This window comes from Microtus pennsylvanicus, chromosome 10, assembly GCF_037038515.1.
Source record: "Microtus pennsylvanicus isolate mMicPen1 chromosome 10, mMicPen1.hap1, whole genome shotgun sequence".
Taxonomy (NCBI): Eukaryota; Metazoa; Chordata; class Mammalia; order Rodentia; family Cricetidae; genus Microtus; species Microtus pennsylvanicus.
The window spans coordinates 6,245,340-6,263,761 of record NC_134588.1 but is presented as its reverse complement, the minus strand read 5'-3'; the positions used below and the strand labels follow the sequence as shown (position 1 = coordinate 6,263,761).

At 36.9% G+C, this 18,422-nt stretch overlaps 1 protein-coding gene across 6 annotated transcripts in view; it reads left to right on the top strand.

Annotated features, from left to right (window-relative positions):
- The window catches only part of Relch (RAB11 binding and LisH domain, coiled-coil and HEAT repeat containing), an 85,102-nt gene that overhangs the window by 28,166 nt on the left and 38,514 nt on the right, over positions 1 to 18,422 (top strand). For all 6 annotated transcript variants that reach the window (XR_012912028.1, XM_075987644.1, XM_075987643.1 and 3 more), the window contains 4 exons: positions 833 to 908; positions 1,854 to 1,949; positions 11,766 to 11,878; positions 14,898 to 14,988. Coding sequence is in view for 5 of the 6 variants with exons in the window: in XM_075987644.1 (XP_075843759.1) it covers positions 833 to 908; positions 1,854 to 1,949; positions 11,766 to 11,878; positions 14,898 to 14,988 (376 nt within the window). In the remaining variant the exon portion in view is untranslated. The remainder of the gene's footprint in view (positions 1 to 832; positions 909 to 1,853; positions 1,950 to 11,765; positions 11,879 to 14,897; positions 14,989 to 18,422) is intronic.

The window sequence follows — 18,422 nt, the reverse complement described above, 5'->3', positions numbered from 1 at the left end:
GGGAATTAGAGAAAGAGTGGTTTGTGGTATCTAGTTTAAACAACAGAACAGATTGTGACTCCATTCATTAAGAGAATGTAGGCAGTGCCTAAAAGAGCAAAGGATACAAGCCTTGGCACATCTCTCTAACTCTACAATCATGGACATTTTTGGATACAACTTGGTGCCTACTAAGTATGCTTTTGGTGAGTTTTTGCTATTGGTCTTGTCTTTGTAGATGGAGCACACAATCAGCTCGTAGTCAACCTTATGAGTACTATTACATGGACACAATGTTTTAGAGAGTGAGATAGGCTTGACCTTTCTTATTAAATATAAAAGTAAGCTGATATTTTCTGTTGTTCCTCCAATGTTTTTCTCTTAAATTATATCAGGAATGTTCAACGAACTTTCCTTTATCTAGTAGTTTTTATATGGGTTAAACTGAATTATTATATATTGGCACAACTGTAATGCCTTTCTGACTTTGTTTCTTGTTCAACCTTTGTCAGCCTTTATGAAGACATAAACAAATGGAGGGTGGAGATTGTGCTATCTTTAGATTTTGGAAATATTTTCTATAATTACTGATCACTGTACCACTTAGTGCTTGAGCAGTAACATATAAGGGCCACTCATCTGTTTGGCATCTGGCTAGGTGATGGGCAGTGTTCTTCACTTGTATGTGCTCTCTCTACCATCAAGTCTGATGGCGGAGAAATCTGGGCAACATTTATGTGGTAGGATTAGTGTTGGGATGTGGCTTTCTGTACACGATTTGCAGCTTACTTCCTTCTGAGATAGCAGTACAATTTCTGAGGCCTATCTTCTTTTTTCTACCATTTTCTTGCAGAAAATTGTCACCTGCTTTCCACCAAGCACTACTCTCTTTTTGTCGAATGTCTGCAGATAGTCGTTTAGGATCAGAGGTGAGTTTATATCACAGCTTCCATAAAACATCTCTACTGTTTTAGGGGTGTTTGTTTTTTATAGTGTTTCATACAAAGATAATTATGCTAAGATTGCATATCAGTTGAAAACCTATTCTTTAAGAAATAGTACATAAAAATTTCAACAGTAAGGAAGGTAGTTGGTTATTGGTTCACTCTCAGTCTAGCAAACTTCATTATAAAATCAGGTCAGCTTTCTCGGGCCTTTCTTGAAGCAGTTCAATACAGCTGTTGCCCTGGCATGGTTGTAGGGATTTTTTTAAGGAAAAAGCAAACAAACCAGTAGTCATTGAGGAAGTCCCATTTCTGGGCTATCCTTTCTTCCCAGAACTGAGAGAAGTATGCCTCCCGGGTCTCACCCCTACTTTTTTTTTTTAATTGACATTTTATTTTATCTTTTAAATAAATATTTTTTCAGCAAGTAGAATTAGACATGTTTATACACACTAGATACATCACGGTACAAGGATCCATTGAGTCAGGACGACTGACATTTGTCCTTCAGATACCACTTTTGTGTGTTGGACACAATCAAAACGAGAAATCCTCTCTCTAAGCTAATTTATAATGTTCAATTCATTGTTGACCGCCATAGTTAACCTGCTGTGCACATCCCTAGCTGCTAGCATAGATAACTCTTTGTGTTGTCCTTCTTAGCGGCTAGAGGTGTAGCTCAGTAGAAAAGCATTTTCTCAGTGTGTGTTAGCCCCAGCATCATAAACATTAAATGAGTAACTCTACCCCTTTTACTAGCATCTCTTGCTCCATGACCACCCCACAGAAATGACGCTGTCTGGGGCAGTGTTGTTATTAGTAGTGGGAGTTATGATGCTGGAGCTTGTTTTTCATCCAGAGTATAGACATGTACACACCTTTACACACAGAAGTCATCCACAATCATCATTAAACTGTTTGGTTTTCTAGGTATCTAGGATTGCAGACAGTGAAAAGAGTGTTATGTTAATGCTGGGACGCTGCCTGCCACACATTGTTCCTAATGTGCTGTTGGCCAAAAGAGAGGTAAGACACATAAAAGTATTTTTATCCCAGTAGTCCCATCATGTGATCATTTTTGTCATTTTGAAGTTTAGTGTTATATTTTTATTTTGTTAAGTCTGTTACTTGCAATCATATTCTTACTTTTGTGCATGCGTCTCTGATCCTAGAGAATGGTTTTACACCTCTGTCAGGTGAGTTCAGTAAAACTGCATGGTATCCATGGTTTCAAGTTTTGCTTAAAGCATTATTAGCTTCTGCGGTGCTATTACTGTAGGTCCATTTATGTGTCATGAATGCTGTCATCTTCATGTAACCAAACACTAATTGATTTTTTCTGTTCTTTTGATGCTATCTTTGACATGTCTATAGAAGTTGACACTCATTGAAAATTAACAGACTAACATAATATAATAATGTAACATTTTTCCCAAATGCATTTGTAATTGCTTGTTATGAATCTTAGTTTTATTATGTTTGTTTGACAATCAATTATCTCATAATGGTAAGATAGCTGAAATACTAAAAAATAATAACCTTTTAAGGTCCTTTTTTAAGTTTTGTATTTGCATTCTTTACAGATGCTTTAAATATCTAGTTAAAGTTGCAAGTAAATTTTAGCATATGTGACCTAGACCATGAGCCAGGGACACATTACGAAGTTATCTTTATAGTTGTAAATTATTGTATTTGTCTAACAAAAGATTTAAATTTATATGTTTTTATCATTATCGTGTTAATACTTATTACTGATTTTACTCATATTCATGGGACCTACAGTATGTTAGGTATATAATGCATTGGCAAAACCCATTTAAAGCTGACCTTAGTTATCTATGTAAACAAAAGAAATTCATACTGATCCTCAAGAAAGGATATGTAGAGCTTTGAAAGTTTTTGTTTCTATAAGTATTTTTAATTTTAAAAAAATGACCTAAAAGTTTTCATTCCTATAGATGTTTTTAATTTTTAAAAAGCTTAGAAGCTAGTCTTGATGATGGCTTTATCTGTATCTAATTTGAAATGATTGTGACATACTAATCTGTCTGGAAGCTTTCGAGATCTTGAAGGATCAGTGTCCAATTTCAGGTTGTCTTGCGGTTCTGCCTGGCAGGATGGTGTTTGAGCTTCTCCTCTCTCGGCTTGTACTATCCATATTATGAACTATTGTTTGCATCCCACTTATTGTTCTTCTGCGGTATAATTTTTAAGTGTTATCAAACCTGACTTTTATAAAACCAGTTTTGCCTTTTTTTCATATTAGTATAAACACTTAACTAAAAACTGATTGTATTGCATGAAGTATTTATAGTTTTGTATCATCAATAAATCAGATATCATGTGTGTGTATACACATGTATACTTTTTTGGCTGATTTTTAACTTTCTTATGTTTAAAAATTATTGAGTGTTCTTATAGGTTCATGAAAAACTGATCCTTTTCTCTATTTAATTATTTTTCCTCTTGTTCTATTCGATAAAAGTTGTATTTTCTCAAAATTAAATGAGTAAATGATAAAGTATATATTAATTTGGTTTAAAACAAATCCTTGGCTATAAAAGGACAGAACCTTAGAGTATGTGCTTAGCACCCTTGAACTCTAGGTTCAATCCCTGGTACCCCCAGAGGGAAAAAAAGAAGCAAAATTTGTCTTATCTTATTAGATTCTTGGAATTTAATTTATTTTTGATATTTCACCTGTTTAAGCCTGTATTTTTAAAGAGCTCCTATGATTAAAGGTGTTTGAGGCTTTTCTTATTCCTCAAGTGTTATGTGCTTTTTTTTCAGCATAAGCAAAGTTAAAAGGTTTAGTTAGCTGATGATCATCATAATATCCTAGCTGATGACATAACACATTAGAAACAGGGTTTAAGACTTTCAGGAAGTATAAAGTGTTACAACTGTGATGGTAAGATATCCTGGCAGTCAGGAGCCAAAATACCACAGGTCACACCTTACAGAAAAGATTTCTTAGGAGAGACACAAGAAGGTGGCTGCCTTGAGTAAGATGCAGCTGCAAAGAACTGAGCAGGAGGCAGGCTTTATAGAGGATTTCTTTGGGCTGGTAAAAGCTGTTCAGGATGGGATGGATTTTGTGACCTGATATTGTGCTTTTTTGTTCTATTTTTTGTTTTGTTTTGTTTCTATAGGACAGGGCTGGCCACTGTCCCATGTCAAGGTGCTGGAAACTGCTATTATGACTCAAGTCTGGGGGTTGAGGCCTAGCCGCTCATGTGCTTTGAAGCTATATATTAACATTAACTTTATTAAAATAGAAAAAGACAGACAACACAAATTCTTTTCCCCATCCCACATATAATTTTACTAACTTCTAATGTGTTTTTTCCAAATCCTTTGACCATTTTTAATTGGACTGTCTTTATATGTTTTAGCTGTAAGAGTCATTTAGATTGGACATGAAACCCTTTTCAATTACAACTTGTAATAATTTTATAGATAGCCCTTACATTGATTATTAAGCTGACATATATGTTCAAGAGAAAAAAGTATTGCCAGTTGAAGGCCTTTGCCACTTCTGTTGACAATTGGCTACTATAGGTTGTTTGGATCTGAGAATCTCAGTTCTATTCCATTGGTCTGTATATCCTATTCTTATCCTTAAGCCATTCCCATGCTTTTTTATTGCTGTAGTTTTTAGTATGTTAAATGATTGGAACATCTGAGTTTTCCAATTTTATCTGTTTAAATATCTGTTGATTCTTTAGGGAACTTTGCAATTGTGTAGATTTAATGTTCAACTTCCTTTTCTGCAAAAACAGTTCATAGAGATTTGAAAGATATTATATGAAATCTGTTCATGACTCTATTCAGGCCTCTACATACTTGTCCTACACACTTGTTCCACACATCTGTTCAGGCCTCTACACAACTGACGTGCTTCTATAGATATATGCACATAAGTTTAAAAAAATTATCTTTAATAAACTATTTAAGCTTTTTGACACTTTAACTTATGGACACATAGGACTGAAGAGATGGCTTAATGAGTAAACTGATTTTTTTTTGTAAGCTGGACAGTCTGATTTAGGCTGCTGAGAACCAAATTAAAAGTCGGATGCTGTGGCAGCAGTCACAGCACACACCTTAAATCTCAGCACTCGGGAGACAGAAGCAGGTGGATCTCTGACTTCGAGGACAGTCAAGTCTACATAGAGAAACCACTCAGGTTGCAGTAGGGATTAAAGCCAGGTGCAGTAATACATGTGAATATACTCTCTGCACTCCTGTGGAGAGATAGGAAGTGGAGACAGGAAAATCCCCAGAAGATGATGGCTCTCACACAGCAGTGAGTAAGTGAGACCCTGTCTTATGGTGACAACAACACCGGAAGCTGTCTTATGGTGACTACAACACCGGAAGCTGTCCTTACTTTCACACTTGTGCTATGGCAAGGACCCACACAGAGTGGAGAGGGAGAGATTAGGGGCTGAGGAGATGGCTCAGCTGATAAGAAAACAGAAGTATCAGAGTTTCTGTCTCCAGTACCCACATAAATATTGGCTGGGCTGGCAGCTCAACTATGCCTTCAAAGGCATAGGCATATGACAACAGGATCCCTGAAGCAAGCTGGCTAGCAAAACTGGCCATGTTGTCAAACTGTGATTGGGAGACTCTACCCCAAAGAATAAGGTAAAAGAGCAATTACGGAAGATACATCAACCTTAAGACTTGTCCTACACACAACACATGCATATATCTGAAATGAAAAGTGAACACTCCTGCATTGCTGGTGGGAATGCAAGCTGGTACAGCCCCTTTGGATGTCAGTGTGGTGATTTCTCAGAAAATTAGGAAACAACCTTCCTCAAGACCCAGTAATACCACTTTTGGGTATATATCTAAAAGATGCTCAATTGTGCCACAAGGACATGTGCTCAACTATGTTCATAAGCAGCATTGTTTGTCATAGCCAGAACCTGAAAACAACCTAAATGCCCCTCGACCTAAGAATGGATAAGGAAAATGTAGTACATTTACACAATGGAGAACTACACAGCAGAAAAAAAAATGATATCTTGAATTTTGCAGGTCAATGGATGGAGCTAGAAAACATCATTGTGAGTGAGGTAACCCAGACACAAAAAGACAATTATCACATGTACTCAGCCATAAGTGGTTTTTAAACATAAAGCAAGGAAAAACAGCCCACAAATCACAATCCCAGAGAACTTAGACAACAGTGAGGACACTAAGAGAGACATATATAGATCTAATCTACATGGTAAGTAGAAAAAGACAGGTTCTCCTGAGTAAATTTGGAGCATGGGGACCTTGGGAGAGAGTTGAAGTCGGGGAGAGGCAGGGAGAGAAGCAGAGAAAAATGTAGAACTAAATAAAATTTTTTTTAAAAAAAAGAAATTCCTCTGGGAAAGAGCACCTGTGTCCTAGCCAGCATCCCTGCCATTCTGTGTACATGTTTATGTTTGCCCCACCTGACTCTGAAAGCTTTGGTCCTGCCTATACCTTGAGGAGTGACCATCTGATCTTTGGGCCTGCCTGTGCCTAGAGGAGTAATCACCGGAGGATCTGCTCTGCCTGCATCTGAAGGAGCAGTCAGTGGAGCCACAGTCCCCAACTACACCAATGGGAGGAAGAGATACCCCTGAAGCACAGGCTTCACCTATACCAATTGGAGGAAGATATGAGTAGACAAGGTAAGAATACAATCAACAACGTAAAGAGCAATATGGCACCACCAGAAACTAGTGGTTCTACAGCACCAAGCCCAAACATCCCAATGCGCATGAAGCAGAGGAAAATGACCTTAAACATAACTTTATGACGATGATTGAGGCACTTGAAAAGAAAACGAAAAATTCCTTTAAAGAAGTGGAAGAAAAGTTAAAGAAAAAAATTGAAGAAATCAATAAAATCCTTAAAGAAAATCAAGGAAAAGCAATCAAACACGTGAAAGAAGACTTGAAAACTGAAATAAAGGCAATATAAAAACACAAACTGAGGGATTTCTGGAAATGGAAAATTTGAGTAAATAATCAAGAACCACAAATACAAGCATAAATAAAAGAATACAAGAGATGGAAGACAGAATCTCAGGCAATGATGATACAATAGAGGAAATAGTTTCATCGGTCAATGATAATGTTAAGTACAATACAATAAATTCTTAACATAAAATATCCAGGAAATCTGGGACACTGTGAAAAGAGCAAACCTAAGAATAATAGGGATAAAAGAAATAGTCTAACTGAAAAGCACAGAAAATATATTCAACAAAATCATAGAAGAAAATTTTCCCAATCTAAAGAACGACATGCCTTTGAAAGTACAAGAAGCTTCCAGAACATCAAATAGACTGGACCAAATAAAACGTCTTCTTTTCACATAATAATCAAAACACGAAACATATAGAATAAAGAAATAATATTAAGAGCTGCAAAGGAAAAGGACCAAGTATATAGGGGGAGACCTATCAGAATTACATCCAGGTTCTCAGTGGAAATTATGAAAGCTAGAAGGTCCTGGACAGGCATTATGCAGAAACTAAGAAACTACAGATGCCAGCCCAAACTTCTATACCCAGGAAAGCTTTCAATCACCATAGAGGGAGAAAGCAAGATATGCCATGACCAAACCAGATACCTATCCACAAATCTAGCCCCACTAAAAGTACTAGAAGGAAAATTCAAACCCAAGGAAATCAACTACATCCACAAAAACACAGGCAATAGGTGATCTCACAGCAGCAAATCTTAAAGAAGGGGAAAGCACACACAATGCCAATAACAACAACAAAAATAACAGAACTAGCAATCACTGGTCATTACTATCTCTTAATATAAATGGACTCGATTCACCTATAAAAAAGACAGTCTAACAGATTGGATATGAAAATAGAATCCATCCTTCTGCTGCATACAAGAAACTTTCTTGTATTTGCATACACGTATCTTTGCTTCATTTTATAACTTTGAAGTTATAGATTAAGGAAAAAATATGAAAAATAGTATAGGAAATACATATGTAGAAATAGGAAGAGGGCTGGGGGTACAAGAAAGGCACTGAGGAGTAAAATATCTGGCCTGACATGAAGTATAGGTCAAATTTTGGAGTTTTTCATGTTTTCAGAAGTCATTTCTTCTCTGCACTTTTACTAAACTTCCAAATCAGATTAAATATTTATTTTATGAGAGTTCTCCAATAAAATCTCAGTTAATCCATCAATCATGATATTAGCATTTGTCTTAGTTAGGGTTTCTATTGCTTTGAAGAGATAACATGATAATGGCAAGTGGCAACTCTTTTTTTAATGACTTTGCTTACTTACCTGTTTGTTTATTTGTTTGTATGGCCAGCTGCAGTTTCCCCTCCCTCATCTCCTCCCAGTTCCTCCCCTCCACCTGCCTTTTGCCCTACCCCATCCACCCTTGTAATCGGAGGTGAGTTTTTGTCCTGCCCCATTCTGCAGCTGCTTCCCAAATTACCACATAGGAGGGTTGTATTAATTATAAATGCTTGGCTGGTAGCTCAGGTTTATTACTATCTCTTACGCTTAAATTAGTACATAATTTTTATCTATGTTTAGCCATATGGCTTGCTACCTTTTCTCAGTACAGTTTTCTCATCCTGATTACTCTGCAACTGACCATGACTCCAGAGTCTGCTCTTCTCTTCCCAAAATTCTCATAGTCTGCTTACCCCTCCCTGATATTTCCTGTCTGGCTACTGGCTAATCAGTGTTTTATTAAACCAATTCAAGTGACAAATCTTGGCAATGTGCAAGAGCATTATCCCAGGGCACATTCCTTTTTTGTTCATAAAATAGCAGGTTTCCTGTGGAGAGCAACAAAATCTGATTTATCAAGTTGTAGTAAAACTAAGCACCTCGCCTTGTAGTAGGGCTGGGCAAGGCAACCCAGTTTGAGGAGTAGGGTTCCAAAAGCCATTAGAGGAGTCAGAGACAATCCCTGCTTCCACTGTCAAGAGTCCCACAAGTAGATCAAGCTACACAATTGTCACATATATGTAGAGGGCCTAAGTCAGTCCCATGCAGACTTCCTGGTTCCATCCTTTTGCCTTTGAATTTTATGATATCATTGTTTTTAACAGCTGAGTAAGACTCCATTGTGTAAATGTACCATATTTTCTTTATCCATTCTTCAGCTGAAGGACATCTGTGATTTTTTTTTCCAGGTTCTGGCTATGAACATAGTTGAGCAAGTGTCCTGTGTTATGATTGAGCATCCTTTGGGTATATTCCCAAGAGTGGTATAGCTGGGTCTTGAGGTAGATTGAGTCTCAATTTTCTAAGAAACAATATGGAAAACAACTTTCAATATTGATTTTCAAACTGGCTGTACAAGTTTTCACTCGCACCAGTATTACACAGGAGTGTTCCCTTTGGTTCTTATTGTCTCCTGCATGAGTTATCATCTGTGTTTCTGATCTTAGCCATTCTGACAGATATAAGGTGAAATCTTAGAATCGTTTTCATTTGCATTTCTCTTATGGCTAAGGATGTTAAACATTTTTTTAAGTGCATTTCAAGATTCTTCTGTTGAGAATTCTGTTTAGATTTGTAAACCATTTTTCAATTGTTTTATTTGGACTTTTGATGTCTAGTTTCTTGAGTTCTTTATATATTTGGAAGATCAGCCCTCTGTTAGATTTGGGGATGGTGAATATATTTTCCCATTCTCTAGGCTGCCCTTTTTGTCTTATTGACGGTGTCCTTTGCCTTAAGAAGCTTCTCAGTTTCATGAGGTCCCATTTATTAACTGTTGCTCTTAGTTTCTGCCCTGCTAGTGGTTGTTGTTTCTGTGACAAGCATTCGAGATTATTTCCCACTTTCTCTTCTTCAGGTGCAGTGTAACTAGATTTATGCTGAAGTCTTTGATGCACTTAGACTTGAGTTTTGTGCGGGGCAATAGATAAGAATCTACTTGCAGTCTTCCACATGCCAACATCCAGTTAGACTAGCACCATTTTTTGAAGATTCTTTTTTCCGTTGAATAATTTTGACTCCTTTGTCAAAAATCAGATGTCCATGGATCTGTGTCTTCATTCATAAGTCTTCACTTAAATTCCATTGATCCCCCGTCTGTTTTTATACTACAACCATGCTGGTTTTATTACTTTAGCTCTGTAGTGGAGCTTGAGATCGTGGATGATGATATCTCCAGAAATTCTTTTTATTATATAAGATTATTTTAGCTATCCTGGGTTTATTGTTTTTCTATATGAGGTTGAATATTGTTCTTTCAAGGTCTCTAAAGAATTGTGTTGGCATTTATATGGGAATTGTCTTTAATCTGTAGATTCTTCTCCTTTACTGCTCCTCTTATAGGCCAATTATTCACACGTGAGTCTATGAGGGTCAGACCTATAGAAACCGCCAAGAACCCAAAGTGGTCATGCAGAACTTGAATATTCTGTCTTACAATCTCAGCGCAGAACTATTTTTTCTAATTTTCTGTAATTTTTTAGTTGCTGTTTAGTCTGGAATCCATATAGGCATCTAAATAGCATGATTGGAAAAAAAGGAAACAGAATAAGTACTTTAGACTTTTTACTTTTCTCATTTGTTTGGAGTTTCTCTTGTCTAGATCTTATAACTTCAAATTTAAAATTTAGAGTAGATAATTAAAGTTTAATATGAAATATAAAAACCTTGATAAAAGGGCTTTTTAGTCTTGCTTTTTAGCTCCTTCCCAACTCTAAACTTATGTCATCTACACACAATTTAAACCTGCTTCTTAGGCTCTGAGCTGCAGAGCTTGCTTAATGGTTTAGTTTGCTTATACTTTGAGGCAGGTAATTAGGTAAATGGGAAAGAGAGATTCTTCCCTCCAATCTTAATATATTCTCATGATTTTTTTAGAATACTTAGAGTTTGGAGCATTTCTCTCCAAAAATATCTTTCTACTTTTCAGCTTTTTTTTAACCATTAGAAATGAAAAACATAATATATTTAGGATCCAGAATATTGTCTTAATGAAAATGTGGACAGCTTTAATTTCATACATTTCTATGAAAAAGAAACTTGGCACTTCTTTCCTTTAAAAAAAAAGTTTGTTACTTCTGTATGTTGACTGTACGATGAAATGTAGTTTAAATTTTCAGTCTAGTATCAAATATTTCTAATTATAGTCAGTAGTAATACCCACTGATCTGCACCTATAGCCCAAGAACTTTAATTAGACAATGGATTAAATATGAAGGGTACAAAATTATTAAGTTATAGCTCATACTGACAGAAGCACATTGTGTGTGTGTGTGTGTGTGTGTGTGTGTGTGTGTGTGTGTGTGTGTAAAGGAATTTTTGTTATATAGTTTGGGAAAAGATTTTTGTGTTTCCATTTATTTTGATTTTTGTATACCTGTGTTTTTTTTTACTTGGAATTTTATATTGTTGGTATATGTAGTGTTGGTTGGAGGTCAAGGCTTTATGTACAAGCTAAGTAAGTACCTTATTGAGATGGATGTCCGGTCCCAGGAAAAAGCTTTGTTTTCTTACTTTTTCTTTTCTTCAACTTTTAATGCTTTTAAAAAAAAAAAAAAGTAGTGAACTTTTGTGAGAAACTTAAAACACTTTTAAAATTAATGTTATATCAGATTGTCAGATTATGGGATGTTATTTACTGTAAAAACCTAATGGATCCTTTGGCAGTTCTGGCTAAAAAAAGGTTAGTTGAACCTTGAATAATTTTTATTACACTGTGATTTATCCTTATCTTTAACCAGTATATATATGTATTAATATTCTCTGTTTATTGAGGTTTTAAGGGTACTCTGGAAATAAAAATTAGGATATAATGCATTGTATTCTTATTTTTAATTTCTCCACTCATATTTCTTTAGGAGTTGATCCCCCTCATATTGTGTACAGCATGCCTACACCCTGAACCTAAAGAAAGAGACCAGCTCCTCCACATACTCTTCAACCTGATCAAGAGGCCGGATGATGAGCAAAGGTGGGTGTGCAGGAATAAACAAATGCAATGCTGATATACTAGTTTTCTAAGGAGCACCATAGTTGGTGATTTAATCTACAGGCCTTTTTTCTTTCCCAGTATCAATTTCAGTGTGCTGGAGTTCTGTCATATGTCCACCATCTTGAGAATGATGTCAATAGTGTTAGCATTGAGTTTGTTTTCCTTCTATTCACCTCCATTTTTAAAGGAACCTGCAACTTATACCGATAAATAAATAGATCATAGGGAAAACACTCTGAGAAATTAAACCTGTGAAAATAAGTAAATTCTTGAAGCAAAAGTAGCTGTGAAAAGTATGTACAAATCCTGTTGAGCCTCTACTTTTATAATTAGTATAACTAAGTCTTTGCAAACTGAATCTATGCTTTGTTCTTTAAAGTGTTGATTTCTCATGAACTCTAGTCAATCCATCAATTGGCTCTTGGTCAGAATCTAACAGAATTTAGCATCTTTATCTTTACTGATCTCTCAGGATTAATGAGACCAGGAACCATTTTGTAAATGAAGTGGCAGAGACCCTCAGGAGGAAAGCAGAGAGCTGGTCCATTGTCTATAATACTTCTAAACCTTTATTGCCATCACAAAGCTTGATGCAACACCAAATGGGTTCCTGAGGGTCACACCAGTTTCTGAGGGACTCAGACATGTTCTTTCTACGTAAGTTAGGTGGGAACTCTGCTGCAGTGGATGGGGTGGAACTACCAGGAACAGGTCCTTTCTGGAGCTTGCATGCAGCCCCTGATGGCCATCAGGTACAAATGCGTGAAATCGCCATAGGACAGCACCCCGCACACAGGAACATGAGGGACTGGTTTGATCAAGAAAGTGTGTTGTCTGCCTCAAGAAGAAAAATGTTCAAATACCAAGTAAAGCTGCTAGGGGAGCATGAAGAAAGCAGTCTGACCTTAGGGAAACAACGCACCAGTGGATGTTTTTCTATGCAATCTTTAGCTTAATAAATAATGAAAGGGATTTTGCTGATGTTTTGTAAAACAGAGTTGTGCTTTGTAAGTATTTAATTTTAGAGTTTCTTTTTATATCTTCTGATCATTTGACTATGTCAAATCATAAAATAAAAAATGAGTCATGACACATAAAGCTGGGAAGTTGAAGTAGAAAGAGCTCCAAAGTTATGATTACACAGTCTAAGCTATCCCAACATTTACACTGTGTCTGTCTCTTGTTCTTAGTAGAATATACCAAAGAGCGAGCAGAGAGACTTGTTAGTCCTCAGGACACATTCAGAGTCGGGGTGGCACTAGAGCCCTGCATGCACTTTAGTCAAGTGTGAATGAGGGAAAGTAGATCACTCACTGTAGACATATCATCTAACTTGAAAGTTTTCTGAGTACAATTTATACAAGAAATTGCATATCTCATTCTCTTCTTTTAAAAAATGCCTTTTCCTATCTTAATAACCTAGTAATGAAATACCTTTTCTACATCCCATTTTTAGTTTGTGAAACAAATTTTGTTTTGTTTGTTGAGACAGGCAAGGCAAAACTTAAACATAACCACTGCCACCTGGTGGCCAAGCCTTCACATCAGAAATAAAATATTCTTGACTACTGTGTTTTTATATTACAGAAATACAACTTTTTATTAAAATAGACTAATAGCAATATTCTATATTATCATATAATACAAATGAAAAGTAGACAGATATGTTCATTAGCACATGCTTGATAGGTGGCCACTTGTTATTTTTCTTTAGTTAATTCATCTCAGACTTCTTTAGCAATATCCCAGTAAAACCTGGTTTTATACTCCATGATGGTACTTTCTGCAGTTCTTTGACAACAACCATAAATGATACCATATTTCTAGCTAAGTAGTCTTATTTTTTTACTGCTATAATAGCCTACTTCCAGTGCTATTAATAATATACTGGCCATCTGACCTTTTTTATTTTGAACTGCATTTCAGAGCTATCACTTTTTCTTTCCAATGTTTAGATGTGGTTAATGTAGTAGTAGTACATGCATATCATGAAGAAATATTTTAAAATTTGTGTGGCAATGACTATGACCAGGGTTTGGGGGTTCACGCGAGAATTTTGGTTAGCCATAGGACAGTTTGGGTACTTTCCTCAGACACAATGCACAATAGAGCCCAGGGACTCACCAGTGATCTGCAGATGTTCTACCACTAGCCTAGCTCCAGACCTGACCCTTGAAGCAGCTTTTTTCAGAGGTCTAGAGTAGAACAGGTTAGGCTGGTCTGCCAGAGGACTCGTAGATCTGCCTACTGCAGTCTCTGAACTGGCCCTACAAGTGTGCCCCGCCATACTTGGACTTTTCTACAGTTATCAAACAGTTGTGGAACACATACATATGTATGTAGTTGGTACAGAAATACTCAGTTATTAGGAATATCTCATGAGAAAGCAGGTGATAGAATTTCTCAGTATATCTCTTTTTATTCACTTTAATTTGCATGGCTTTCTAAAGTGGGGGAAAATAGAAGAAATAGAAAAATCAAAAAGAAACACTGAGAAATAGAAACAAAGGGAGATATAAATGATAGGGAATTTGTGTGGTACAATTCCCAAAGATTTGATTAGAGTATAACTTGAATGGCATGAGGCCCTAGATTTGGTTCTCAGCAGTGCAGTTAGGAATAAGTGCGCATCTCCTAATAAGCTCGTATTAGTACATGTGGGCTCTAATGAGTGGAAGGTTACTGTAATACATAATAAAGACACTAACGTGAAAAATTGAGAAACAATAATAAGGATGTTTAGAATTGACTCTTTTCTTATCAATTTATTTTTTAATTTATCTTGGTGTAAGTTTGTTTTGTGACAGGGTCTCACCATCTAACCCTTACTGGCCTGAAACTTACATAGACCAGGCTGGTCAAGGTACACAGAGATATGTGTACCTCCAAGTGCTAGAATTAAAGGGGTGCTACCGTTACTGGCTGTTTAATTCTTTTTAACTCGTGGTTGTAATTCAATATTCTGATGCACTACCAGTTTCTTTCCTATTATTTTCAGACAGATGATACTGACAGGCTGCGTGGCATTTGCACGACATGTCGGACCGACACGTGTGGAGGCTGAACTTTTACCACAGTGTTGGGAACAGGTAAGTTACCTGCATGGCTTTCTTAGCTATTTTCTTCTTATTCTTGAAGGTTTATATTTTCTTTTAACAGTACATGGGGAAATCCATGGAAGGAGAATTATGACTGTCCATCGCTCTGCATATCGTTTATTTGCACAAAAGAATGCTTTAGGATGCTTTGCTTTATTCATTCATTCATCAGATACTTAGAAACACTAATTCCTGTGCCAGGTACTGCTGTAGTAACTAGAAACACAGTATACAGAAAGACAAGGTAGAGGACTGAGCACGGTAGAACACTTGTCCTCCTCTGAGGATGTGCTGCTGAACCAAGACTCTAGGTGCAGCAAGGTCCAGCAAGTACAAAGTCCTTGCGCTATTTACTTAGCAAGTTTGACGAAGAGTTAACAGTGTGTGTGCAAATGGAGAACCTGTATACATTGTAGATACCTGCAGTTTGCAAAGTGTAGAACTTTAATACAGCAAGTTTATATATTTATAATCAAATTCATTTTACTGGAGTAGTTTTTTTTGAAATTATATTTTATGTTCATTGGTGTTTTGCTTCCATGAACATCTGTGTGAGAGTGTCAGAAGCTCTGGAACTGGAGTTATAGACAGGTGTGAACTGCCATGGTACTGGGAATTGAACCCAGGTCCTCTGAAAGAGCATGTCGTGCTCTCAACCATTAAGCCATCTCTCCAGCTCCCATTCTGTTGTAGGAGCCTGCTTGTTCATTCCCAGCTGCCCAGACTCAAAATAACCACACAGAAACTGTATTAATTAAATCACTGCTTGGCCCATTAGCTCTAGCTTCTTATTAGCTAACTCTTACATCTTCATTTAACCCATTTCTATTAATCTGTGTATCACCACGTGGCTGTGGCTTACCAGCAAGGTTCCATCTTATCTGTTCCCAGCGGAGGCTACATGGCATCTCCTGACTCCACCTTCTTTCCCCCAGCATTCAGTTTAGTTTTCCCCACCTACCTCTCTATTCTGCCCACACAGGCCAGTGAAGATTCTTTATTAATCAATGGTAGTCACAGCATACAGAGGGGAATCCCACATCACCTCCCTTTTTCTGTCTAAATAAAAAGGGCATTTTAACTTTAACATAGCAAGATTACATACAATAAAACAGGTATTAAGCAAGAATTACAGTTACAATATTTATATCTACTTTATCTTTTATTATAACTAAGGAAAACTATAATAATACCTATCTATTCTTCAACTTAATCAAAGACTCCAGAGGGATATAATATCACCTAAATAAACAGGAAGCTACTTCCAAAACTCTAGAATTGACAGAGGCATCTTGCTGCCTGGACAGTCACCTAAAATTCTTCTGTAATATTGGGGCATCCATCTTCAGCCTACAGGCCCATAGTACCCAACAGACTTTTCCATGAAGCAGGAAATTTCAAACATAGTTCCACCTCTATTGGCAGTTTGTCAGTCACTTTCTTCTGTGTCCTGTAGAATGTCTGGCAGACTCTTTCATGAAGCAGGAACCCCGAAGGATTGTCTCACCTTTAGGCATGTTCAGCAGTCATTTCTCTGTGGGTCCTGAATGTCCATTTCACACAGCATACCATCAAGCAGTCAAAGCAAAAGCAGTTTCTTGCTCAAATGACTAGCAAACTCTATAAGGAGCCTCTTCGATGCCCATCATCCTCCTGAAGTAATTGGTGCTGCCAGGAACAGATGTATCTAATGTCATGGAAAGTCTTAAGTTATTAAAACACTTTAAATGCCATATTCTGTAGTCTTTAAAAGGTTTGAAGAATGCCTGTCCTCTGAAATACGTCTCTGTAGATCTGGAAAATCTAGCTAGCGTGACTACAAGCTTGACTACAAGAGATGATTTTAGTTTTTCCATTTTCTCTTTTTAGCTTGCACTTAAACTGAGCACAGTGATAAACACATTTAATCCCAGCACTCAAGAGACAGAGACAGGAGGAGTCAAGGCTAGACCCTGCCTCAAAATCCCTAAGAAAATTTAAAAAGTAAAAAATTCTGCCCGGCATAGTAGTACATGTGTGCAATTCCAGTACTGGTGAGTTCTAGACAAGCCTGAGCTAGTTTTCAAAGGCACCCCCAAACAGAGTTTTGTTAATTCCAGTGTTAGCTTCAGTCTATCTCTGAATGGTCAGTGTGTTCACAGAGTGGTACATTCATCTCTGCATCCAGATTAAAAATTAAAGCATTTATTTACCCCAAAACAAATGCACTGCTAGGTCGACTGTGGCTACTATGGGTCTCTTATTTCTCCATATGAATTTTAAGAACTGCTTTTCATTTCTATAAAGAAGCCAGCTGGGTTTTATTTTTGTTTTTGTTTTCTTCAAGTAATTTATTTAATCTATAGATGGATCTGGAGAAGATTCCCATCCTAATTATGTGTTTCCGATCTGAGTTTAGGGTAACAGAAGTTCATCAAAATATCTACCACAGTGGTTTGTAGCTTTCAGAATGTATGTTTTGTGCTTGTTTCATATCTTATTTGTAAAGCTAAAGAGAATCTTATTACTCATTAACTGAAGAAATGCAGTTGATTTTGTGTGTTTCTTCCTGAGGTGCAGTGCACTAGGCTGAGAGGGACGAGGTGGAACTGTAAACACAGCTCTCTAATAGTCCGACTTTCTCTGCTTTCAGAGCAATTGTGACCGGATTGAATTTAGCTCAGAGATGTTTGTTACATACATCTCTGCCATCTCTCTTTTGTGACCTTTATGATCGTGGGTCAGGGATCTGACTAACCACCTACCTCTAGTTTATTGCCCAGTAGCTTTCTATATAATTTCTTTTCTTAATTTTAGGCATCCAAAACATTATTGAATTATGTCATCTTTTGATATGGGAATATGAGAACAATATACTTCTTTTCCAGTCAAAGAAAGATTTATATTCTATGAAGAAGACATATGGGAACAAAACCCAGTATGTGACTTTTTTTTTATTTTTGCTTCAGTTCAGTGTAGTCAGCACATAGCAAAACTCCACTGTTTTGCATATACCAACAGGAAAGAGGTTTTCTCAAAAAGAGCATGGAGTTTTTATGTAGCTGGTTAAAGCATGGCTAACCTATTGGCTAGCCCCACAGGTAAAAACAGACTGGTGTTTATCACACGCCAGTTCTCTTAGGTCCAGAAGATTTCTCCACCTCCTGTTGCTAGAAGTGCTTGCTTCTTCTGACATGCTAAGGAGATCCTAGTCCTAGGCAAACACATGATTTCTAGATACCTTGCCAATTCTTCATCTTTTATTTTCCCTTTTTTCTTTAACAGATACCCCTGTGCCTTGATGTTTAGGCTGCCCTTGATTCCCTTATTCCTGACCCAGGTATAGACACGCAGGCAGTCCCAGAGGTGGAAAAGGAAGACAGTGTACTATATTCTTAATACTAATTCTGGTGAAAAGTAACTGTTTTTTGGAAGAAGAGAGGGCG